Below are 27,620 nucleotides of genomic sequence, written 5' to 3'. Positions count from 1 at the left end.
GTAATGTTCCAGATCTTGTGAGTTGTTTTCATTGGAAAGCTACTTATTTATTTTCAAGAAACAAATGCAGAGCCCGACTGCCCTAAACGCAAGAGAAATCAACAGCAGAAGGCTGTTTCTTTGCTTACAGTTCCAAGTGCCTTTTCAGGCACTACTCTTTCCAAGAGTTTCCTGACAGATTTCTCTTACAACCTTCCTGTGCCCTTCTGTGCTTTTTTCTAAACAGTACCTTTGAAAATGTGCTATATTTCAAATTTCCTACTGGTCTTAAACATAGCTTGCTTTTGAATGTTAACTACTGTTTCTGCAACTATCAAATTGTAGAAAGGAGCTGGATTGCTCAATAGGTGTAACTGAAAAGAGAAGTTAGTGGATATCATAGCAGACTAACAAGTATTCTCCCATGCTGCAGGATAATATTTTCCTCTCTATCAAAAACAGAGATCTGTTATAGCAATAGGCCAAGAACTATTTGGGCAAGCTCCCACAAGAACATTTTTTTTGGCTGGATATGTCTATTTTAATTGTCTCAAGATACTTGATTTAAATCATTTTAAAGCCAGTTAATCTGTGTTGCACTTACTTTGTAAAATGCTTAGCTTTTTAGAATGTCATGCAGTGCAGACTTGTAAAAGAAACTAAAGTATACTACAGCAGCAGTTGCTTTTATCTACTTTGAACACTTTTTCTGCTGAGTATCTGCTTTCTGTAAAGTCATAAATATTACCACCATCACCTTTTAATAATTAGACAACTGCATTTCGTGCTCCATTTGCCATGATTTTTCCCAGGGTCAACAGCAGACTACCTCTTCAGTATATCCAGAATTTGCCAATATCAACATCAAATGTCTGCCTAGAAACAAAGCCTGCCTGTTAGCTAGATTAAATTAGCTAGATTAAGTTAGCTAGATTAATCCTGACTGTATAGAACAATACAGAAGGACTAGGGGTAAGATAAAGACATGGTGCAGAGACACTCCATGTGGGGCAGAGGCAGCATGTGAGAATATGAGGCCAGGAGGCAATGCCTGAGAGCATTGAGACTGCACAGCTCCTGGCTACGCAGTGCTAGAGAGGACCCATCCTCTCCAGGGTCATACAAGGACCTCCCTGTTAGATGGAAGCCCTCCATGCCAAGTAATGGACAGGAGAGTGGGGAAGCCCATCCTGGAGGGAAGGAGGGAGAGGGATGATGCAAAAAACCCTTGTATATCAGGCTCCAAGGGATGATTGTATTTAGAGCATAAGGGAGCCCTTTCAGAGTTTTGCAGTTCTGCTATGCCCCCATGGCCTTTATCTGCTTTCGTTAAAATGAACTGAAAGCTGTTGTACTGTTGAATTTAAATGTTAAGGGTGTGTCCAGGGTTTGCATTTCCCACCTTGCAACATCCAGATTTACTGGGACATTGAAGAATGGAAACTAAGTAGTCTGTAGCCTCCTATTAGCGTTGACCAATGAAACTTCCATCATGTGACAATGCTGAAGTGATACCATCCTCCTGCTCAGATCAGTATCCTACCTGTGGCTCTATGGATTGAGAAGAAAAGGTTATCTTCAATTATTTCTTCCTTCAAAGCCTGAACGGAACTTGAGCTCTACCTTCTTCTGAACAAGTATCTGTGAAACTCACTGACAAAATACCTTCCTTCATGTGCAAATGTATACGAAGGATAAGGATCTGTTACTCCACCACTCAAGTGGAATCAAGATTCCAGCCCTGCTGATACATGTATCAAGCTGTGATGAATTATCTGGGTTTTCAGTCTTCTTTCACAAAAATCTAGACAGTTACACCTAAAAACCTATGATAAAAATATTAAGGAGCGGATGTACTTCAAAAGAAATCACCATTATTTACTTCAATACCAAAATGTTGCCACTTACATTCAATTTTAATTGAATGTAATGAATTGCTAATGGTAGTACAATAATGTGGTTCTGGTGTGGAATTTGTTTAAGCTTTCTGACGATTTATATTTCTAATTACATCACCATAACCTGCTACTCTAGAAAAGAAAAATGAGAGGGTAAAAAAACTTACTTTTATTCTAGCAATCTTTTTCCCCAACAAAATTTTCATATACTTATTTAGGCTTTGTTATGGTGACAGAGGTTACGTGTAGTGTTGACAGAGTAAGGTCATCTGCTCTTTGTGTATTTCTATGTTGAGCATTCCCATGCATCCAAGCACTCTGGTATCTGGTTTTCTTCAGGTACACTTTGAATGAGTTCTCATTTGAATCAGAAATAGAAGCAGGCAACTTGATCTGTTGGTGCTGTCCTTATCTTTTCTTGTCAGACACTCTTTAACCACTATTACCTCACAAAGATGTTTTCCACTGATAAGTAACTTGTGTTGTTATTGAGATAATTAATTATCAATGCATTGAGGACAGAATACATTAGAATAGTATCTATCAAAACTAATAGCATTCATGCAGGTAATCACCAAGCGGAAAATAATGCCAGGCTTGCTTTGGTTTCCTGCATAAATCCATATCAATAAAAATCAAATCAAGTTATAATTAATGACATGTTTATTACACATTAAGAGAAAGGTTTTATGTTAAAAGAACTTCTTACCTGATATTTTTAAATACTGCACTTCAGACAAGTTAGGTGAGATTTCATCTACCTGGAGATATCAACATTGTAGACTGAATTTGCTGTCCCGTGCTCCCTTTACTGACTATGGGAAGAATTAGAGAGCTTTTCATCTCATCTATTTTAGGTATCTATTCTACCATATGATGAACTGCATGACTGAAGTGCAAAATTCCTTCCTCTGACTATAAAGGAAGCCTTTACTGACTTGTGAAAGTCCCTATTTGTTTAGATGAGTCAGTCCCTCACAGTTACTCAAATAAAAATAATTTCAGTATGGTTTTAAGATTTGAATTACATTTGCAAATTATAATTACTGTTATTACAGTGATGATAATCCTAGTAGAAATCACACAAATATGTACAAAAACAGCTTGTCCCAAATATTGCTATAGGATTTCCTATATAATGCCCCCTTCGTAATTACAGAAAATGCTTACTTAATGATACAGCAAAACCCCCAACTCTAAAATATTGTCTTGGATACTACCTCTCAGTAGCTATTTAAATTATGTTATGTGCATTTTAAAAAAAAATGGAAAAACAGTATTAGTGCTGCATGGTCAAGCATTCACAAGTTTAGAAATGACACAGGTAAGGTTGAGACCTTAGCCTGGCCCTCTCAAATATAAATACCTAATTACACATTTATTTCACATTTCACTTGCAAGGATAAACAATGCTTATATGCATTATAAGAGCTGTTTAGTGTTTTTATTAAGCTCTTTAGTTTTTTTATTAGGGTCAAAGAAGACCTAAATCTAACTTTGAATTTATGCTTAATGAAGAATTGCACATTTTCCCACTGGTTCTTCTACAGTAAACACTATGGATACAGTTATTTCAGAAGCACTACTTATCTCCACAAATACACTTGTTAAGTGAGGACCGCAATTAATGGAGTTTTATGCATGGAGAACTGAGGATGAAGGAGATTAGCAATCATTCGTATTAACTAATTTTGAGTGATCAGCTTGAAATGCTTTTGGAAAATTGAGAAATATGTAATACATAATACCATATACATTTAAGCAGCTTTTATGACTTCAGCTGACACTGATCACTCAGCACTTCTGTGAATCAGATTCAACAGAATCATATTTAACATTATCTGTATACCTGAATTTGGATACCCACTTACAGAATGTCTGGTTTAACTGTCTTTCCGCAGCATCATTTAGAAAGTACATGACAATATAAAGAACTCATCAATTTTCTGCTGCCATTTTCTCCCTGTGTTTCCCAGAGATATAGTTTAACTTATGCTACAAACATGCTAAGGAATTCTGCAAACAATGGTATCATTTACAAACCATACTTACCAAGCCATTTAGTCCACAGTAGGAAACAGGATCTAGTAGAAACAGACAGCACAGTCTATGAATGTGCTATCATGTAATTAAATACTTTTACAACATATCCACAGGAACAGAGAACAATGCAGTTCTATACATACTCTAAGCATCTAAAATCAGATACAACAGTAGCGAGCCTGCCTTCCTTATGAGGCTTTACCCTTAAGTTAAAACGCAATACTTCCATTTGAGCCTTTTTTCACTTCTGTTTGTAAATTCATACAAGTTACATAGAACTTCATCTAATTGCCATAACATACTTCCCTCCGCTATCTTATCTTTGAATATGGTCAGCATTTTAGTACCTAATAATCTGACCAAGTAGTTAAACAAAAGGAGAAAAAATATTTTTCCATTCCCTAGGGATTCATGGTTAAATGCGTTAACAGTTCAGAAGTTCATTTGATCTTTGTTTTAAACAGACACACACTTATTACATAAAGTTTTTCCTTTTGAGAAGTATCTCAATTTATTAAATTTGACTAAAGTCAAGCCAAATCATCTCTAGACGAGTTCCAAGGACCAAACCACTATCACTGATGCATCATGCCACTTAGACTCCTAAATGCAACCCTCCCTACTTGTATAACTCATTAAAACACAGCAAAAACTAATATTTGTACATACAGAAATTGCACAAAAGATTTTAAATAAGTAAAAGCCCCACAGGAATTTTACTGTTTTCTTTTATTGATTCCAACCTGACTTGAAATCAAGTTTGAATCTTTTTACAAAATTTACATCAGCCTGGATTGCTGGGTTACGGCACTTTTGTAAGGTTTGTCTTTGCAATTGTTACCGAAGCTAGTCTGTCTGGACAATAGAAGCACGTATGACTCTGGTCTTCATTCTGAAATAAAAGGCCTTTAGCCCCAGCCAGATGAACATACCATCATGTACATACAGGAGGAGTACTGAGCCAAATGACATAGTTGTAGAACACAGCCCTGTCAATATTTTACAAGTTGCTACCCCTACATAACCAGTTATGTAAAAACTTTTCAAAGACCACTGAAGGAGTGTATTTACTTAAGGAAATTATGATTTTAAATACAGAAGGCAAGAGGTGCATGTACACGTGTGTTATTTTTGCCCTAGCAAATACTAGTCTACAAAAGGCTAAGAAGGCACTTGAGAGGGCCAATGCTACTGCGAAGGCAAGACTAGAGTAGATGAATAGCAATGAAATGACATCCACGAAAAGTGAATATTCTACTCATTTAATGCAAGTTTTAATGCTATCTTTTTTTCAGGAAGCATAAGCTCAGTTTTACTGCATGAGGTTTTTTCTTCAGTTGACTTTTGCCAGGAAATTGAGTCTGACAAAACACAACAGGAGGAGGAAAGAACAGATCAGCTTTTATATAAATCAGAAGATATGTTCTAATATCACATCTCCCTGTGAAACTTGATCCCCAAAAGCGCAGTTTCAGAGCAGCTATGTCCTCCATAAACCTTTTTCTGTATTTGGAAATTTTACATTAAGGAGTTGAACCTTCACTGCTTAACTCGGGCACCTTCAAAGTATGCTTCAATCACTTCTGCAGCATGAAAAAGCCCCCTAACTTAAAAGGCTGTTGATTAGAATGGTAAACAACCACAGCTGAACAGATGTGAAACATCTCCAAATAATCAGAAATCTATGAGAATAGGGAAGCAAAAGTAGCAGACTTCAAGATTTTATCTCACCCTGCAAGTTTACTAAATTAAGTGACAGTCTTGAAGATGCAACTAACATCAAGACAGTATTTCTCCAATCAAAATACTCTTAAAACTGAGTTTAACCTTTACTTACCAGCTAAATAAGAGCAGGTAAGTCATCCACATGCCACTCTGTAGAACTCATTACTAAGCTAAATGATATGCAGTTTCAGAGCATGTTGAAATTCTGTGTGATGAAGATACCTAATGAGACTAATACCTTTCTGAAAGTGATCCTTCATTGAAGGTTCTTTTGTATGTACCATCATACTTGCCTTTTTAAAAATGCAAGATATGTTTAATCCTACCTATGCCTAGGGTAATGACCACTAATTAGCAAAGCAGCCCAGCTGGTTACCAAATAAAAATCTTTCAGTTCCCATCAAGAAGTTCTGTCACGACTCTTTGAAAACTCAAGTTTGCACAGGTTTCAGGTCAAGTTATTTTTGGGATAGAATCTATTTGGGCATAGCTTCAGTCTTGACAATGAAGCATTGTCATGCTATTCTTTATAAAATTCTAATGCTATTTATACAACTTATCCTCCAAGTTTTACCAATGTGCATACTCTTCTGTATTTGCTGCAAAGGCAGCTTCGAGAGAACAAAGTTAGTAAACTGTCTTAGTACTGGGGAAGTCAGTAAACTGTCTTAGTACTGGGGAAGTCAGAAGTAATCTCCATAAAGAAATACTGTATTTTCTACTATTTATTTTTATCCACATTTATTTATGAGTAAAACAAACAGCAAACATTACAGCAAGGGGGACACTCGGGCCCAGATTAAAAGGAAAAAAAATGAAAAAGAAAGCCTGGATAGATCCCAAATTTAGGCACATTATGATGGCTGGCAAAGTACACAAAAGAAGTGAAAGCCATGAAGAGTGTTTCAGCAAACTTCGTAAGTGCATTTCAGTATTTATTTAGATGTTTAAGCTCTCGCACTAGATTTTACAAGCTGGTGAACACTGGCAAAATTATTTCTCCCACAGAACTATAACCACACATTCCCAAGACAGTATAAATATATGGTTGAACTAACATTAATACACATCACCATTTTATCAATTACATAATAAAACAAATTATCAAGTATCCAAATATTAAGTTACGCAGCTTGAAAGGCATACAAAATATTACAGAGGTCTGCCCAAGTCATAGCAGAAACTCAAGGAGGAAAAACAAAACAAAACAAAACAAAAAAAAATCACACTTTCAACAAAGCAATAGTTGGTAAACAACTTTCAATAGGTACAGTAAAAGAAACTACAAGATTTTTCAGAAATTTTCTGATTAAGAATTTTTAGCTACAATAACAAAGCATTTCTACATTTTAAAAAAATATTTACTAAAGTAAAGGGCATATTCTATACTTCCTGCACAAGACAAAGGCAACATTTTACTAGAAATATTAAATAGCCCCTCCCAACCTTTTCAGGCCCTCTGTTAAGTTGCACATGAAGTGCCAACACTAATTTTACTGTAAGGCTTTTTGTCTGGAGACATTAAAGACTTGTGTGCTTCTGTACAATGTAAAAAGATTTTCTACATGAGTAACCAGAGAGTAATGATTTGTAAAATGGAGAGGTTCAGATAACACAAAGGTACAGACACTGGAAAAAAAGAAATTGCTGTAATTCATGGTATTTAAGAAAAAACAAAAACCAAAGACTGTGCAAATCCTGGTAACTCTAGTGCGATTGTGGGAGACAAAACATAGTGAGCAGGCAAGACTATCTTAGAGGCCATATTCTTCAATATTGAAATGACTGTAGAAAAAAATAGTAAGGTCCAGATAAGCTGGTAGTTCTTAAATCATCAGAACTATGCTTGTTTACAAGGAAAAAACACACAGATGATATGCTGGGTATTTTGGCACCTAATCTCTCTACAGATTGATGTATTTTAGTACCCCAATTTTTAGTAGTTGAAACTAGATGGAAAGACTCAATGGCTTGATTAAGGATATTTGAACTGGTAAGTTACAGACAAGACAACAGTTCAGAAACAGGGTACAAGAAAAACATTTACTGATTCTCCAAACAGATGGATATTTATCTTAACATACAAGTTGCATTTCTACCAAGCTTTTAGCCTATTGAATACTCCTAAGGAAGCTTCCTTTACTACTTAAAAATCAGACCCATGTCTTTGGCATGCAGTCTGCTTAATTCTACCTTCCATCCTTTAATCCCAAAGAAGCAGTATAGGCTGTTGGGCTTTACTGTATGCAACAATTATTTCGGTGACCATTGGAGTCTTTAAAACGCAGACGCATCTTGGGGCGGTATTTCTCCAAGTACAGAAGTTGCTTGCTGTTAAAGGCTCCACGTCGCTTCCTGAATGAAGGAAAAATATTTTAAATGGTATATTCATCTGCTGCACAGTGAAATAACGAACACCTTACAGAGTTGTTTGTGTTTTGGTCTTAAAAAAAAGAAAAAAACAAGGCTGTAGCTAAAACAAGGGTAATAAATTTAATGTAAAAGTTTTACGCAATAGTAGCTTACTTTCACAAATACCTCACTGGACTACATGCTCAAAAGAGTACATGGCATTTTATATTGTTTTATCATCTCACACACAAGCCAAGAACTTACATCTGATATTTAGAAGGAACTTCAAAAGGAAACTATAGAGCAGATCTGAGAAAGTCTTTTCCTCAAAATAGCTTGAGTTATTCAATCCCTTAAAATAATCATTAAGAATAGTACAGTATAATATTAAGAAAGTACATAAATACTACAACTCTCGAAAAAAAGAAATTTAACAGAAATTGAGCATTTTTGGTTTTGCTCAAACTGCAAGCCTGTGAAAGATGGGTAAACTTTTGCTGAGTTTTTGGAAAATGTAACAGGCTGGTGTATACATAGTGAGAAGTGGGAAGCCTGATATGTGCAAGCAGAATTTAGTTCCTTAAAGGCTTGGCAATTATGCAAAAAAGTATTTTAATATGGTTTTTGTGAACTGCAACTTCTTTAAAATATAGTTGAAACCTGCAGGTTTCAGGCATTAAGGCTAAAATTCTTAGTCTAATCCTACTTGCAAAAATTTACCAGAAAATCCAAGGAAAAATTTTCCAGGTAGACTACCAGAAAAGGCCAGGAGAAACAGTCTAGCATAGTTTGATCTAATAAAGAGGAAAGGATTCACAAATGTGAATGAGTGAATTAGTTTAGCTAGCTAGTAGACAGAATCCAAGTTTCAAAGGTGTTTCTCTCTCATACGTGCATGCAGTTACAAAAGCTTGATTTTTAAAGAACTTGCTCAGATAATTACTTACTGAGTTTTCACAGAAACACGGAATACCTGTCCCACAGGCCAAGTCCTAAAACACTGACTGTATGCAGTGTGTGTGCTAAAAGTTTAGATAAACAAGATGTACTAAATCTCCTATAAAAGGATAACAAACAAGCACAGCATTCAGAACTACTAGTGGCCAAGTAGATGTCAGTGTGTTACATCTTGGAAATAACTTGATGTTAGCTTCACACTTACTGCCTTATGAACTGCACTGCATCTTCATACTTCATTCCACATTCTATAAGTGCAAGAGCAACTAGGACTGGAGCCCTGGTGAAAAAGAAGATACCTTCAGTTTAGCACTTGCCAGTGCATATTCAGAAATAAACAAACAAAAAACAACAACTTGTCCCAATTGTCTTTTCTGTCCTTCTCTGTCTTGTCTTCTTCCCAGGGGAGAGACAACAAATAAAGAGATACAAGGCTTTTCCACATGAATTAAGCCATTAAACTAGCATTTTTACAGCTACTCCCCTCCCTTAAATGGGGGTTTAACAAAACTGAGGTTGACCAGAGCTAATATTCAGCTGATTTTAGGTATATGTAAGCACAATGGAAATAAAATTCCCTCTTCTTCCTCCCAGAAGGACCTGGGAGTCCTGATGGACAAGCTGACCATGCATAATATCCCCTTGTGGCAAAGGCGACCAAGGATCTGCTAGACTGCAACAGGAAGAGCACTGCCAGCAGATCAAGGGAGGTGATCCTTCTCCTCTGCTCAGCCCTGGTGAAGTCCCACCTGGAGTTGTGTCCATTTCTCAGGCTCCCCGGTACAAGAGTCATGGAGCTACTGCAGCAAGTCCAACAAAGGGCTACTAAGATGATAAAGGGACTAGAGCATCTGTCATTTGAGGAAAGGTGAGAGAGCTGGGACTGTTCAGCCTGGAGAAGAGAAGACTGTGTGTGTGTGGGTGGGAATCTTATTAAGATGTGTAAGTATTTGATGGAAGGATGTAAAGACGATGGGGCCATACTCTTCTTAGTGGTGCCCAGTGACAATCCAAGAGGCAATGGGCACAACCCGAAACACAGGAAGGTCCATCTGAACATCAGGAAAACTTTTTTTTTTTTTTTTTTTTTTTTTTTTTTTTTTTTTACTCTGAGGGTGACTGGAACAGGTTGCCCAGAGAGGTTGTGGAGTCTCCATCCTTGGAGATATTTGCATGTGGATTTCTATTCCCACAGACAAGGCCCCCACTAGAAATAAAAAGCCCAAAGCAGAAATCAGAACAGAGTTTAGGTCCAATAAAAACTAATGTGTCCTCCAAACCACTGTCACAAGTCTAAAACAGATGCAGTTTCCTCTCCAAAGGGGATTAAGGTATATCTTTGCTTGCCATAGTATTCTTCAGCTGACAGAACATTGATATGTATCTTGAAACTGAACAAACTCAAATAGGTTAATATGATTTGTGACAAAAACAAAAAACAAAAACCTACTACATTCCAGCAAAAAGCTTGTGCATCTAGTAACGAGTTTAATAAAATGTTTCTATATGTTCAGGGACAAAGACCAGGCTTACATGAAAAGAAGCCAAGTACTTAATTCTTTTCAACTACTTGCGTGCCAAGTTTTAAGAAAGCCAGACAGATACCACTGCATTCTGCTGTTCAATACAAATCTGCTAAGCAGCAGAAAGAAGAGGACTTATTTTGGTGGCATTCACTATTACAGTCAACTCTTATGTGTGAAGCCATAATGTAAATGGTGGATAAGCCAAGCTTACAGATAGCAGCAGATCAGAAACCTCCATTTTATTTTATGTTGGAAATGATGAAACCTATGACTGAAGCATGGTGGCTACTCTTTCGACAGTTTCCGGGTATTCTAGAACTGGAGCAGAAAAACCATTATGTCCTCACAGCTTCTGGAATGGTATTCATGATAGCAGCAGCAGACAGGAGTAGCAGCATTAAGAGGATAATGCTGTGTTATCCATATAAATTTCAAGGCTCAATGCTAGAACTGAGAGACAGAAACAAATAGCCAGTGGATGAAAGTTGCTCTTAATGTCTTAATGTGCCAACACACCTCACTTGCTCTTAGATAATAGCAACAATCCCTTTGTTACAGAAGGGCTGGCAATACTGCTGAAATAGGGAGGAAAGAGGAAAAGCAAAGGTGAGAGTCACTGTAAAAGGAAGACTAACGACTAAAATCAATGGGACTGTCACCAGTATTCTCAGTATAGTGAATGAAATACACAAGTAAATTCCTAGTTTTTATTTGACAGCTGTGACAAATTCTATTTAGCAACAGATTATGCTATTCTTGTCAGCTGATGCACTTACAAACTTTCATACTAAACCTTAACAAGTCTGACCAGGGATGGTGATTTGACCAACCTTAAAACTTCACCCACCTTCCAAGACCAGCAACACAGTGTACAGCAATACAACAACCAGGCTCTTCACGAAATTTAACTTTAAGAAGATTTAGCCAATCATCAACAATCTGGTTGGATGGTGGAGCACCATCATCAAAGGGCCAATCCTGGAATAAGAGATTTATTTAGGTATGTAAATGTCATAAGAAAAAAAAACACAGAACTCTTACTATTGTGTGCACACCAAAAAAGTAGGAAGTACAGTAGAGAATACTCAAACTTAGGGTTTTATAAAAGTCTACATTTAGCAGTATTTGCAATATATTACTTTCACGCACTTTGCATCGAACAGATGCTCTGGCTCAATTTCTGATAGGAAAAAAAAAGTAGATAAAAGCAAAAGCTGTACAAATCAGCTGCTGCAACATACGTATAGAATTAAGAAAGTAATGTTCTTAAGGTGATATCTAAGGGAGTATTTTTTACTCTGCTTCTACACTGCTTACCAAAACCTGAATGCCTTCTTTTTCCACCGGAGCAGTGTCGTAAGTGGCTTCACACACTCTTACCACTGTGGTAACGCCATACTTCTTAAGTTCCTAAGAAGGGAAAAGAACTGTTTTACAGTAAACTGACTACAAGTACCATTCAATAAGCTAACCTATTGAGAAAATTAACTGATTCCAGAAGTTTCAGTAGAGATACTCACACAAATGCTTTTCACCTTGTGAAGAATACAAAAGATGAAATACCTGTACACTACTATGTGTGCTAATACCAGATACCTTTAGGCTCTTCTGTAAACATATCCTAAGATTATTATTTATTTATTTTAATTTTGGCAGTACAAAGCTATCAAGTCCCAGACTGGAGGGGAAATCTCTGTTTTGGACCAGACTTCAACAGATAGATTACTTCATCAGTACTTAAATGTATTTGCAATAGCTTCTTTTCTTTCTTTCTTTCTAAGGAACAGTCAGTGTCCTACAAAACTATATATTTCACTAAAAGCATTCTGAGTGCAGTTTAGGTTTTCCCCTTATCTCACTCTCCTTACAACCATAGATTTATTACTAAACATCTTCTTGGTTAGAATTAGGAGTACAGGACAATGAAGGATTCCAGTTTCTGGGTCTTCATAACCAGAGGACAAAGTCTAGCTTTCCATTTTGCTATTAAGCTTCATTGTGAAAAAGCAGGGCAATCACTCTTCAATCTCCTTGGAACGACCTATCATTCACACTTAAACTGTTACGGTAATGACTGAAGTGTAACCTAAGTATACTTTATCCAGCTGTGAGTATAAAACCAAGTGAAGGTTAACTCATCATGCTTCTTATAAATTAGCCTACATTGAATGCATATATAATATAGAGGTATAATAGTAGTATCACCTAAAATCTAGCTAGTGAGAGACTGCACTGCAAACTCAAAACCTAGCAGACCCCAGTCTTTCACAGGAAACTAGTATTGACGTGCATGCACACATCTTCAACTGTACTCTTGTTCCCTCAAACACGCTAGATGCAAGGTTTAGATAGGTAATTCATATACAGAATTATATGCCAAGCAACATGGCTTCAGTCAGGAAATGTGATTTCAGCATATACTGAAATACTTCAAGTAGCTTTAGCAAAGCTAGCTTTAAATGCAGAGTCAACTTTCAGTCAAGTAGATACTTTGACACTTGTAACAGATTCTCTTAAGCTATACTAGAGCCATGTTCTGCTAATATCAGAAGGATATAGACAGCGAATGCACGCCACACTCCTGTTTTTATTGCTAAGGTTGTGATCTACAATGCACACTGAATTATGCCTTTTTAATAACTACTCCAATAGTGGCAAGGATATGTTACACTGCTTTAGATGAATCTGAACTTAAGTTCCTACCACTAACAGATCTTAGTATTGTTCTACACATTGCTATAGAACTCTGCCAGATTCTTCCTTCTTTCAGTCCTAAAATTGTTTACTAGTAACAATGTTATTATTTCTGTACTTCACTTTGAAATGTATGTGTTGATGAAGGCCAAAGTCTATCTAAATAGATTTGTTTATAGCTCTGTAAAGCATGGCATAACTATTTGAAAAAAAAGCCAATATATAAGCAGAGTCACAGTAGCTCTTCATACGGGTTCCAGAGTTGCATCAACTAGTAAAAAGGAAATTGTTAATAAAACACACTGTTCAGGAATAGAAAGCATGTCAATAAGAATTTTGTCTGACCTTACCTCTATAAATTTGTTTAAGGTTGCATTGGTTGGATTGTGTGTGATTAGGAATCTCATGTTCTTGTAGGTGATTTCCACAGGAGCTGGGCGGTTCATTCGGGCCATATTAATTTAGTTAAACATGCAACAAGATTATGAAAGGATTCAAAAAAATTTTAATATAGAAGTGATGTAGAGAAACGGAAGTCTACTTCACTATACTCCACTTGAAATTCTCAGTGCTTGGAAGTATGAAGTTGGGAGCGATGGGAAATGAAATGAACCTCCTAACAAGAAGCAGCAATTCTTCAATCCAGTAATACTGAGGCAAAAGAAAGGCAGTGCACTGAGGTTTACCCCATCCAGGTCTGAATTCTTTTGTTAAATGCTCTGCCAATTTCAATTCAATACTTCTTATCCTGGTCAACCACTCTTAGGGGGGCTTCTTGGTGGAGTAGTAATGAATTTCTACAGTTCACTTGTCTGCATAGAGGTCGTGCTGTGCCTGGCAGTAGTCTCCACTGCCCTTCAGAAACTCCATAAATGTGTGACCAAGAACACCACAGAACTGCTGTAAAAAGAGGGGGGGGAAAAAAAAAGCACAGTGAGCACAGGTGAAGTAAGGTTATTTTGAAGACTCTGAGCATTATAAAAAGAACAACTGAAAGCACAGAGACTAAGTAGTATCACATGGTCTTTTTTTTAATCTAAGAATTAGTGTCGCATAAAAACCCTGCTATCTTTCTTGGCAAGAATTACTTGCAAGTAAATATACTTACTTAATATTAAGTTTCCATATATGGGTGGTTTTCATACCAATAACTTAAATGTATTAAAATACCAACTCAAAAGTGTGTTTTCCATTCTGAACCGAAAGACATCACAACAGCTACTGAAGTTACAATAACTTTAAGTAGTGCCAAACAAGCAAGGATAAGACTCCAAGCATATTAAGGCCGAGCATTAGACAGCACATATACAACATGTTTCCAGGAACCCCAGCTTGTAATAAGCTAATACACTGTAAGCAAATACAAAATCTTTAAGTGACCTAACAAAATGTGAGCTTTTAAATATGCTTAGAGACTTTCAAGGCACACAGATTTCTAACTAGCACAGATTTCACATACAAAAAGCTGAAGATACACATCCACTTGTCATTTTTGTCTACTTCTACCTTCAACTGCCTTTCCCCACCATCACTTTTTAACTGGGCCAAAGTAGTAGTAATGTTCTAGTTAAAGATATACAGACAAGTTTACTGAATAGGTTGTTCTTCCTCAGTGGATCTGTTATTTTGCTATAGTTAAGTTTATACATAAACTTATTGCAAGACATATAGCCAGGCAATAGATAGCTGATGAACTACTTTTAATTGTTTATTCATTTACACATGCTGCTAAGTAAACAATCTAAAAATACATGCTTTTTGTTATTTTGTGGAACCTTATGGCACAGAAGTTAATTTTGTGCCCAGCCACAGTACCAATGCTGCTGACAATATCTAGAAGGCCTTGTCTACCTAGGGAACTGAAGTGGGGTGCGGGGAAAAGAAGGGAAAGAGAGAAGGTTGTTTCTGAAAAAGACAGACATAAGCCGAACCAGGTACCCACTGAATATACTTAGGTACTCAACTGTAACATCACTGATCCTACAACTTTCTGGCAGAAGAATGACTTATGTTGTCCAGTCAACTCCAAGCATATGAAGAAATCCATCTATTTCCATGCCCAAAGAATATATTACCCAAGATACTTTGGGAACACATTACTTGAAACATGCAGAGCTACAGAACTGCTACTACAAACTTACCCTTTTTTTTTTGTGGGCAGGGAGACAGTAACATCATTTTTTAAGCTTCATACATCCAGTTTCTAGCAAATAGAAGCTGTATCAGCATTGCAGCCTCAATGTTCAGATTTTTTTTTAAACCACAAACCAACTCCACATATGCATCCATCTATGTAATCATAGCAAATGTGTGTGAGAAAATAAGGAGAAGAGACATCTCAGTGCTCTGCACAGAATTTTTATTTATACTGTACAATATGCCTGATAGCAGCCAAGGTCTTTTCTAAAGAGCAGGAAGAACCAAAGCTACATGTGAATCAGTCATGGCTGCTAATTTCTATTTAGGATTTGCAGTCAACCAAGGCCTCACTGCAGACACTAAACTGTATGCAGGACTACAGTGAACCTGTTTACTAACAACCATTAGTATTAAATAGAAGTTGCAACATACTAACAGCCTAATTGTTTAGTTTTCTGGGAGATATCTTAGCAGATCAGATATCCTGCAAGTTTTTTTGCAGATGTTTACATGGGGCTCCTTCCAGACATGTGAGGAAGCCCAGTTTGAAAGTGACAGATATGAACAAAAGGTAGCATGAAAGGCACAGCAATAATAACAAAGTTAGCATCTGGACATGGAAGAGCATGTAGTAAAAGTCATAGATGGTATCCATCTTTTTCACTTTCAAAACTACAAAAGAGGAATAACAAATACAATACAGGAATTCTTAAAATGAACTGCATTTTAAAGAATTGCAGCAATATTTTGTGTTTTAGACAGTCTTGCTCCATTAGTAAGGCCAGAGAAGAAGTTATAGTAACAGGGAAAATAAAAATCACTAAGAGTTTGCGCTATGGCAGATGGACAGAGCTGTATCATACAATGTTTACAAAAGATCTTTATAAAAAGCAGACCAAACACCTCCAGATATCATCATTTTCAGACCGCTTCTTGGTACAAGTTTTAAGGATGCACCTTAATTATAGGCGTGGATTACACCACCACCCACCACTAGCAAGCATGAAGAATTGAAGAATAAGTCAGCAGAAAAGTGGCAGACAGAAAGTTAAGAGGACAGCTTTACATGCACTTTGCTGCCACTAGATTTTACCACTGTAATGTCATTTTTGTCAAAAATGGCGGATTATGCCTGGTTTTTTTTGCAAGTAACTGGCAGCTTCAGCTGCTACTTGTGATTATCTGGAGATCTTGCTGTCCCTCATTAAGTTATGAGCATGAGAAAAAAGGAGGAAGAACAATCCTCTGAAGAGTCAAAGGACAGCAGAGCAACAGAAACCAACAGATTCTGAGAATCATCACATGACATACCAACCACACCACAGCAAAGAATGGTAGAAGTGGGTAAGATTAAAAAGAAGAAAACAAAAAAACCCACCAAAAAGTCACAACCAAAGATCTAGAATCAGATCTAAAGAGTCTGCCTAAAAAAAGAGAGTGAGAAAAAGAACTGAACAGGGCTTATTTAGACATACTTTCAATTTGTTTAAGAGGCAGAAAAGCAAACAGGTACAGGACAGCTTTAAGTAGATAGAGTCTTCATGCAGCTTTTCTCACATACCAATAGACCTCAAGTTTCTCCCCTAAAACTCTGTGAGGAATCATAGCTGGCCCTTTTCTCTAGCAGAGGATAAAGAGGTGGAGGCTGTCAGAGACAGAAATAAAAAAGGATGAAATTGAGCTCAAGAAGATTTTAAGATTGAACTGGGTCACTAGGGTAAAGAAAAGGCCTTTGAGTCTGCAAGATAGATAACTTTAAGGGGAAATGACTACAGAATAATTGGAAACAGTTAACATGAACCCATACTGGCCCAGGCAGGAAGTAAAAACAGTCAGGATTCATCCAGTCTGGCATGTGGACTGCCATTTCTACCCTTTGTATGCAACTATTACTACTCCATACAACACCACATAAATGCATCATGGGGTAAAGATAAGAACAGACAGAAGAGCATTAGTTAAGTACTTAACTCCTACTTCTAAAGAATGCTATTAATCCCATCTAGAAACTGGGTTCACAATTCAAATTATTATACAAAATTGATGCAAGTACATTACATAATGTCAGGTCTGAGTTCTATGTGCAATTAACCCCTATAAATGAATCCATTTCTTTAATACTAGCTTACCAGTTAGCAATTAGACACATCAGCACCTTACTAATTCACACAACTAAAGACCTAACCAAGCATGCATTTCAGTCTCACTGTTTGCCTTGGCAACAGCTGCTGCCACATTATAAAGGAGCAAAGCTCACATTTTCCTTTGATGAGAATGCCTCTCTTCTCATCATTGTTAGCCAGAAAGAATATGTAAACCAATTCCTTAGCATAGTAACAAGTTGTACTGTCCTAGAACTGTTTTACCAACCTAGTTTAGTTCTGGAAAAGTTAAATTTGAATCCAAGAGTTTTTGAAACTCATTTGTACTAACTGTGAAACTTTAAAGACTGTTAGGTTTCCCGAAAGACTTAGATCTCATGAAAGGAGACAATTATTTGAAAAGTTTTGCCCCCCTCCCTCTCCCCAAACAGATAAAAAGGTAATCCAAAGAGTTTTGTCTCAAGAGATGTTGTTTCAGGATTCTTCTTCCAGGAATCAAATGAGAATTAAAGACAACAAGTGTATTAACATGCTATTTGGGTTATAATATTACACCATAGTACAAGGTTTCATCATTCTTCAGCAGAAAGACCTGGAAGAGAGGACATCAGCTATAGAAATGCTGTTGTAGTAATTAAGACCAGCTTGTGCTTAGGGAGAACTCAAATGACTTAAGTGACTTTCAAGAGGCTTGGAAGTGCAATTTTGAGATTACTGAATTGTTTCAGATAGTTAACTATTTGGTGAGCTATCAAAAAAGTCAAGACTTGATAGTACTTGAAAGCATAAGTCTGATTAAGTGAATTATCACACACAACCCAAATGCATACTATTGTATATGTAAACTTCTATAATGGAATATCACCAATTAATGGTCTGTATCATCAGTTTGGGCAGTCCAGCAGGTTCTTTTCCATTTCAAAGCGAGTTTTCCTTGAAGAAAGCTAACACTGAAGGATTTCGGGGAGACACAAGCAGCAGCTTATATTAGTAAAAGAAAGTCATCCAACATTAAATTTGATGGATCCATCAAATTTAATTTTGTTTTCCCAGGTTAATATGCCAAGAAAATCTTTTCAGAAAAAGTATCCAATATCAGACAAATTCATGTTGATTATGATTGTTCCATTTACCATCATGTATGCTAGGAGAAGTTAGAGAATACTTTATTCAAGCAAGAGGAAGACATCTTAAAACTTCCCCCCACCCCCCTTTTCCCCTTTTTAAATTCATGCCCTTCTCTGGGACAGGAATCTAAAGTATTTGTCTTCACTGACAAGTAGATTCAAACATACGTTATTTCTGTGTTTGAAACATTCACTTATGCCTGGCAAAAGACCACTTACAGAAGAGATGCATTTGATTGTCGCCAATATGCGTAAAGCAAAGAAGTATAATGTTATTGCATGCTGCTGCTGTTTTGTTCCTAACTTGGTAGGATCTTAAAAAGCATGCAAATGAAAGTGTTTGTTTACACAGTTACATGACATTTCACTTCACTTTAGGAAGTGGATCTATATGTGGTCCAGTTGCTCAGTCCATCTGCTCATAGACCCAAAATATTTACATCCAGAATCAACTATCTGGGCTGACCCTTAGTTACTGAAACCACAGAATCGAGAAGTAGAAAACTACACTCATTTGTGGGCACTGCCAAATTGTAATGAAGTTGAGTTCTTTGTTCTAACTTGATTTCTCTCACTATTCAAGCGACTTTTGCTAAGCAAGGCCTAATAGTAACTGCTAAGACAGACAAGGGGGGGGGGGTAAAGGGTACAAACTGTTGAGCCCTACCGTATAGGGGCACACCTTCATTAGATATCGTTGAAAAGATTAATCTCCTACGTGTAAGACACAAGGATGCCCGTATGATGATACTGACTGTGATAAAACCATCTGTGTTTTAGGCTAGAGAAAGCAACCCATGGCCTACAAAATGAAAAAAAAAACCATCACAAACAAGAGATTCCAAAGTCTACAATAAATGTGTTGTAAAGTAGTCTGGTGAAGGATGTTCTTGTAGCTAAAATATGCAGTTCAGGGGAAGAAGGGGAACACATTATCACAAAACTTCCTGTAAAATAACTGAATGCAACTTCCACAGATGATGAAACTGAGGCCCTACGACAATCTTTCTAGTTCTCTTCCTTGCACCATGAAAAAAACACGCGCACACAAACAAACAAGATGCTTAACAGATGTTGGGGAAATAAGACATCACAGAAACTATTCCCCCCGCCTCATCTCAGGCATCCCCCTTTCAAAGTTTCTGAAAGCAGGAAGTCTCAAAATGACTTAACGCTGCTGTTAAATTCAACAGCAAGCTATATAACTCGTGTATATTTTAAACAAGACATAAAAAATTATGATATATACACAAAGACAGTCATTGTTGTATTTTATTAACTCTAATATAAGATACTGACTGCTAAATAATACTTCGTGAAGAAAGACATAAGGGGTTTTGGATCTACTTTTAACACTTATTTGAAACTGAGTTTTAATATATGTATTTTAAATATAACGTGACAACCTGCTACTACTTTAGAATTCAGTAATAACCCGAACTCCCAGATCAAGGTACTTTTCAGGGTAAGTGGCCACTTTCAGCCAGCCTGCACATTGGGACAGATCCAAAATTCTTACGTGGCATATACTCAGTTAAAACATGAAGGTTTCTACAATACAAAGGGAAAAATTTAGCTTCAGTAGATGAGATCTATTTATTTACTGCCATACTGACAAATTTAGCTTCACTAAGAAAACGGCAACCTTCTCTCTAGGCCTTTACTACATCAGCTACTCATTTTTCTTTTTCACTCTCACATTTCCTCCCATCTGCATGTGATTTCTATATTGTCTCCTCAACATTTTTTCCTCCAGAACAATTCTGTTCTTGTTCCTTTAAGACTTCATTTCAAAACCCTTTTCCGTTCCATCAATGGAACAATGAGGGTTGACATTTAAGTGTCATCTCCAGGTTTTTAGGTTTGATAGTCTAATGAGATTAAGTGGAGATGGGGTTCATACTTCTGAGTCACCGTTTTGGACTCTGCAGATGCAGGTAGACATATTGGAGACTTGTCTCCAGCAGCAGTAAGAAACACGAGAATCACACAACGCCTATGCCACAAAGACTGCATACTTGTTAGCTTGCGATATTTGCAATATATTTTTAGCTGGCTACCTGACAGCTACTGAGGCCTGCGTGCAACTGCCACCAATCATGCTTTCTACTATAACCATCTGATAGTTACTCGATTTTGGTAACTTTTTGTCTTTATTCTATCACACAAGAAATATGATCTTTGTTAGTGCTTAAACTACACGCTCTGTGTGGGTATTAGAGAAGTTAGCCAACAGAGACAGAGGGCAAAAATAAGACAAAACACATGAGAAAAGCAAGAATTTATGTTAAGCTACAATCCATTTTCAGAAGGGAATGCTGTTCCTGAAAGGCCTTTAAGAAGATAAGGCCTTGAAAGCAGTTTTGGGCAGACTAAGACACCTGGTTGCATTCATCAGCTTCTGAGGGTCAAAGGCAGAGTCTCAACAAAAACACCCACTTTAACGCCTATTTAAACGACCCCGCTGCAGACTTTTCTTCCCCCTGAAGACGCCTGCCCGCGCTGGCACGGCCGGACCCCCCTTCCTGCGTGAGGCTCCTTCCGAGAAAGATTCACGCGCTAGGCCACGGCTGCTTTCGCCCCCCGCGCGGACGCAAGAAGCCGTTTCGCCGCTCTCGCCCTCCTCGCGGCGGCGGTTCCCCACGTGCCCCGGCAGGGAGAGCGCGGGAGAATGGGGGAGGCCGCGCCGCAGCGCCGTGCCGCCAGCCCGGCTTCCCCGCCCGCCGCGATGAGTCAGTCCCCGGGCCTCACGCCGCCGGCGACGCCACCTGCCTGGCGGACGCCCACGGGCAAGCCTCGGCTTGCCCCAGCCGCCTGCCGGCCGCCGCCACGCTACCGCAGGCCGCCCTCTCCCGCCGGGCCGCCAAGCGGGGCCGGCGCCGCGGCGGCGATCACGGGTTTGAATCACGCTCCGATCGGGCTCCTGACACGGAGCCATCTTGTCACTCGGAGCCGCCGCCCGGCCCCGGCCTCCCCCCGGCAGGGGGCTCCCGGCCGCCGCCCCGCAACCTGCGGCGGCGCCGCCGTCGCCCTTGCCCGGGCGGCGGTTTGCGCCAGCGCAGCCTGAGGGCCGCCGCCGCCACACAGACACCCGAGGGGCGGCGGGGGGGCCTGGCGCGGCGGCCGGGGCCGGCGGCGGCCACGCTCACAAAGCGGCTTTGTGCGCGGCCCGGGCCGCTCGGCCGGGAGGGAGCCGCGGAGAGGTCACCCCCCTCCCCGCCCCGCTCCCGGGCGGCCAGTGCGCGGAGCGGAAGGGGAGCCGCGGGCCGAGCAGGGCAGAGCCGCGCCGCAGCCGGGCTGGCTCCGCTCCCCCGCGGCCTGCCGGGGAGGAGCCGCGGCCCGGCGCGGCGAGAAGCCGCCCCGAGCCGGCGCGGCCCGGGCGACAGAACAAAGAGACAACATGGAGGAGGCGGGGGGGGGGGGCGCGGGAGCACGAGGGCAGCCAGCGCGGCGCACGGCGGCGGGGCCCGCGGCGGCACTCACAGGAATATGGTTACTCATTGAAGACTGTAGCCTGATCATACAGCCGGGGTGCGGGCGCCACCGCCGGGGGCAGGAGGAGCAGAACCAGGAGGACGCGGAGGCGCTGGAGGCCGCGGAGCTGCCGGAGGGGGTGCGGCGGCAGCGCGGGGATGGACCATACAGCTGCGGCGGCGGCGGACGGGCGGCTCTGCGGGGCTGACGCGGCGCTAACGCGGATGAGGCTGCACAAGGAGGTACCCTCAGCGTCGCCTCCTGCACAACCGCCGCCGCACCCGCCCCTCGCTCACGCACCGCCGTGACGAGCGCGGCGCCCCGCCAATCAGAGGCGCCGCGGGAGCGTCCGGGGCGGGGCCGCAGCAGGCTGGGCGGGGGCGGGAGGGCGTCGAGAGGCGGAGGCAGCCGGCGAGAACCGGTTAGTGAATGAAGCGAGCGGCGGCAGGGCAGGGGGCTGTGCGCGGGGCCGAGCCGAGGGGGCGGTGCCAGGGCGAGGGGCGGGGCCGGCGTGGGCCGAGGGGCGCGGGGGGGCCGGGCCGCGGCCGCAGAGCCGCCTCCAGCTGGCCGCGCCGGCGGGCTCGGCAGGAAGCGCCGCCGGGCCTGGCGCGGCCTGCGGTTCCCGGGGGGCGGCTCGTTCTAGACTGTTCCGCGCGGCCCTCGGCGGCCGGTCCGCGCCCCGCTGCCGTTGCGGTGGGCGGCTCGTGCCGGCCCGTGGGGCAGGGCAGGGCGCGCCTGGCGGTGAGCGGGGCCGGGGAGGGCGGCGCAGGGAGCGGAGGGAGAAGTTGCGCAGGAAGGTGCGGTGCGGCGGCAGCGGTGCGTGAGGCACCGCTTTCCCCCAACACTGGTTAAGTAAGGGCATGGCGTGCTGCCGTCTCCCCACGTCATCTGCAGGGTCCGAAGTTGAATGTCTGTGGAATAATCACAGATCTGCCTGTGTTTTAATTTCTAAGCTCCTTTAACCTTGGATGCGGAAAGCTCTTTTGCAGCTTTAATGCTAATAGGAAGCTTTTAGCGTTTTCTGCTGGCAGATCATTCTGTACTTTTAAATAGAGGCAAAATCACCATTTCTGTTTTAATAGGTGGGAAATATGCCCAGTAGGCCAGAAGTAGTGTAGGAAACAGAACAAGGACCCTCTCAGCCCTGCGCCCTCACTCCTAGAAAACAGTCTGTCAAGAAACAGGCAGGCACTACCAAAAGGCAGCATATAGATGAAAGCTGGCCAGGAAACACTTTTGGCACCGCTCCTTTACCATCGGTAGAGGACTGGGAGTCAATCCCCAGCTGAACACCATAACCCGGGAAACACCTTAATGTGGGTCAGCTCGCTCTCTATAAAATACTGCACTACTTTTAGCTTCAGGTAGCCTGATACTGTTCTAGTTTATTTAACCAGTTAGGCCTTTCTTCTGTGTAATGTTGTCACTCTACAGATTGTAAGTCTCATTCTGCAGAATTTTTTTTTGATCTAAGAAAATGACTCAGTTGTAAATCTCAGCAGTTTGTATTGGCTTGTATGAGGGCATAGGTGGTTTGCATTTTTGCCCAAACTTTCTGGGTTTTTTTTGTATAATCTCCAGAAAGCACGGTTGGTACAGAGGAGGTGTTCTTGATGAGAGGTATGCGAAAGATGTGTCATTCAGAACGTCTGTAGTTGCTACTGCAGACACTTGTGTTTTCACTCCACCTGGGTTTAGACTGGGTGGGCATAGGCCAATTTCTGTCCAGGAGCCATGTTTCTGCTAAGATAATATGCTATGTGTCTCTGAGCTATAAATACCCCTGGGATACTTTTATTTACATTTGCATTTTGCATTTACTGGTGGACTCAGGGTACCCATCTGGTGAACCTGTAGCCATTTGCACTTCCCCGTGTAAGACTTCCTACATTTTGTGCAGAGTCCTATAGAATAGTAAGATGATCCCAAAGTTAATGGCTGCGTGAGATATTACTTAGCTATTGGTTGGTACAGTGCTAAGAAGATTTTTGGAGAAAAAGTGGACACAACTTATCTCCTCAATAAGGCTTGAGGAGTTTACTCTGGATAGAGTTCAGAGACAGATTAAATTGGCTCTTTACCTGCTATTTTACATGCTCTTTTTTTTCTTTGACAATGCGAGCTTTTGTTTGCTGTTTCATTGCATATTAGACTGATCAGGATTTTAGGATCGAATTACTTTCTGCTGCAACACCCTTTTAGTACTGTAGCACAGTAGTTTACACTGGAATTAAGAGTCACTTGCAATTTCTTTGATATTCCCTAAGAAGGAGTTAGCTCAGAAAACTTTTTGTTGAAAAACATGATTTTTGAGAAAATAATTAAATCCTGTGTCATTTTAACTTTTTAGTATTTCTTTTTATTATGATAGCCCTCCTCTGGACCCCCTAGCTGAACCTTGTCTCAACCCCCTAGTTGATTATGTCGTAGTAATCGCTACTTAAGATGCAGTCCCTGTGCGTCTCACTCTGAGACGAGAAGAAATGCATGGAGTTTTACAGAAGGGAAACAGTAAAGTAGTATACTGTTGTATTTAACAACAAGAGATACATGTGGTGTTAGAGAAGGGAGGCAATAAAGTAACATACTATGCTGTGTAATGTAGGAGCAGGGTCAAAGATATTTATAGGAGAAATAGTCAAGTGAATAGTTATCACAAGGAAACTAGTGGACTGGTGAAACAGGGTGAGCTGAGTCAGAAAAGAGTCAGACCCCTGACCCCTGAAAAGAGATGACCCCTGAAGAACTTTAAAGTTGAGGACAAGAAATGCCTGAAAAAAAGAAAGAAACGGTGGGGAGAATTCAGAAGATACTGATATGGTCAAGATGAGAGGCAAAGAAAACTTTTAATGTAAGAGGTCGTAAGAGGACAAAGTTTGCATATAGTTTTGAAGCACTCTGAGTCAAAAATAGAATTTGGACATAGCCCAAGTGTCCAGTAGTTCCAAGTGATGATCCAGTTGACTCTGCATAATCAATATTTTCTGAAAGTTTTAGTAGAAAGTTGTGTACTAAACTAGTCAATTTAAAGAAGGCTGGAGTTGCAAAAATCAAAATGGTAAGTAATACTTACTATGCCACGATTACTTCCTTTTGCTTTATGAAACCTGCTGCTTCATAATCTCTGATAATTTGACGTCGGCTAGTTTTCTTAAGTCCTGTAGTGATACACATTCCAAATTCACTTTCTTTATATATGTTGTTAGACATTTTTGTCAAGATGAATAGTCTTGATCTGTAATTAATCTCTCCATGTAAGGAAGCCATTTTTTACTTCTGATCATCTTTGTCAACTTTCTCTGTACTGTAAAAAAAATCTGTTATGTTCTTTTTTTAAAACAGACTAGAAAAAGGAATAGTCTTGTCAATGTGCAGTCACGCAATGTCCATATATTACTTTGGAATAGTTTGCATTACTTTACTAGTACATGTGTTCTGGTTTGAGAATGCTGCTTCTAGGGGATTTGTGAAAATTAAACTTTAAAATGTTTGAAATATGTCTCTTTATGTATCACTTAGTATTACTCAAAGACTAAATAAAATATTATGCCAGGATGTGAGTAAAAATACTTATTTTTTAATGTGTTTCTCTTTTGCAGACAGTTAGTTTCCTTAGTCTTTCGAGATAGAAATCAGTTGTACTTGCCATTTCGTATATCTTCATATCTTAACAGGAAGGGAAGAAAGGCAAATATGTTTGTTTATCGGGAAGAAAAATCAGGAGCAATTGAAACTGCTTTTGTTTTCTTTGCATCAGTATTAGTTGCATGTAGTTTAAAGTTTGCCTGAACTTTTACCTGAACTAATCCTAGGTAAAGTTTTGTATAGACATTGATGTCATGCCCATTACTTGGTTATCTGTATGGAAATAATTTATACCTTTAAAGGTCTGCTAGATAGATCTTTGACTGGCTGATATTAACTGTAACTTTTTCTCATGAAATTCCAGAAGACTGTATCTATGCTAATGTTAGGCCAGTGTTTAAAAAGATTAAGTGAATTGACTGTGAACTGGTTAGACTGGCATCTAATAGAAAACTCGTATGTGACTAAGGCGATTAAAATAAAAAAAGAATTAAAGGATAAGAATTTAATTAATGCAAATCAATATAGTTCTAGGGAAAATAGCTGTTGTCAGACAAAGGTGACTTAATGCTTTGATAAGATTACAAGGTTAGTATGAAAGTTACTGCATAGCTGTAACGCTTTTATAAGTATTTTATTCGTACTGAGTGACATTCCACTTAAGAAAAAATAGCTGTATGCTATCAAAATATCTCTAGAGCATGCGTTCAGTGGGCCCAGAACTTTCTGACTGAAAGATCTCAGAATAATGTTGGTAGGTGATCCTTGCTGAATGATACTGTTCTGCAGGAATCAATATTCATGCTCGTGAACGTTTTTATTGAAGGAGTATAATCAAAGATCACTAAAAATAAAATTTGTGACTGATACAAAGATTGATGCAATAGCAAGCAACAATGACAGCGCAGTAGTTATACAGAGAAATCTACTTTGTTTGATAACTTGCGTTTACTCAAAAATGTGTTTATGTGCAGCCAGGTTCAAAGTCATGCTGGTAGAACCAGGAAATACAAGCTAGATTTGTAGGTTTTTAAAGAACGCTTCTGTTACTCTGAAGAAAGTCCAGGGAGCCTAATGGACAAGTGTGAATATGAGCTCCCAGGGTACTAGTGTGGTAACAGTAAAAGTGCTAATGTGATCCTTATATATATATATATATATAACTGGATATATATATATATATCTGGAATATATATATATAACTGGAAATATAACTGGATATAATAATATATATTTATATATATTATTATATATATAACTGGAAATAATGAGAAGGGATAGAGAGATTTTAGTTTAAATAGCATTGATACTGAATATTGAAATAATATATGCAGTTCTGTCATCCATAGACCTCTCAAATTACCTTATTTTCTGATACAAAAAAAATGTGTCAGGAGCCTGTATTGTGGCATTTTTGTCACGTATCCTATTACCATCTGCTTCCCTTACCCTTATCCCTACTACCCTTATCCCTTTTTCTTCCTCCTCAGCTTTGATTCAGTGCCAGGGTCTCTCTCAGAGTGTGTCTTCCGGATACCTGGCGTTGGGGCTGATGGAGTGGAGGAGACTGCAGGAGAATGTGAGCAGAGGGCAGTTCTGTGTGTAATACTGGTGTTTGAGACGTGACAGATCCACAGCCATATTTTAAAAAAAGAGGTTGGCATATTCATGAGAATGCAAAGTTACAAAAAATATTTGAAGACTGGAGAAAATGCAGAAAATGGCCACAGCGTAAGTTAGAGCCCTCTACTGCTTGCCTGTAGCACCTAAGGAATGTTATTCTAGTGGAAGATGATTGTCCTCTTCTTTCCTCTCTTCATGGAGGTAGTGCTGGCTGGCATATTCCTCAGGTTTGCTAGCTTTCTGCTGCACCTTGCTGCTATGCAAATTTCTGTACTGATGTATTACAGATATATTTGATGTATTTGTGTTTTTGAGTGGAATGGAGTGGTTGGAGCGTGATGCAGAATTTAGCCTGTTGTGGCAAGTAAGCACATTTTTTCCTTGTGTTGCTCTAGC

General features: G+C 39.8%; 1 protein-coding gene across 1 annotated transcript; it reads right to left on the bottom strand.

The window, feature by feature from the left end:
* Window positions 1-6,563: 6,563 nt before the first annotated feature.
* Window positions 6,564-22,164, bottom strand: PTP4A1 (protein tyrosine phosphatase 4A1). Its single transcript, XM_064508628.1, has 6 exons — window positions 22,026-22,164; window positions 13,525-14,071; window positions 11,798-11,890; window positions 11,328-11,458; window positions 9,160-9,234; window positions 6,564-8,000 (listed from the first exon to the last, which is right to left on the bottom strand). Exons 2-6 carry the CDS (start codon window positions 13,627-13,629, stop codon window positions 7,883-7,885), a joined length of 522 nt encoding a protein of 173 aa, XP_064364698.1. The 5' UTR covers window positions 13,630-14,071; window positions 22,026-22,164; the 3' UTR covers window positions 6,564-7,882.
* Between the last annotated feature and the right edge of the window lie 5,456 nt (window positions 22,165-27,620).

Source organism: Dromaius novaehollandiae, chromosome 3 (genome assembly GCF_036370855.1).
Source record: "Dromaius novaehollandiae isolate bDroNov1 chromosome 3, bDroNov1.hap1, whole genome shotgun sequence".
Classification (NCBI taxonomy): Eukaryota; Metazoa; Chordata; class Aves; order Casuariiformes; family Dromaiidae; genus Dromaius; species Dromaius novaehollandiae.
This window is presented reverse-complemented; position numbering and strand designations above follow the sequence as displayed.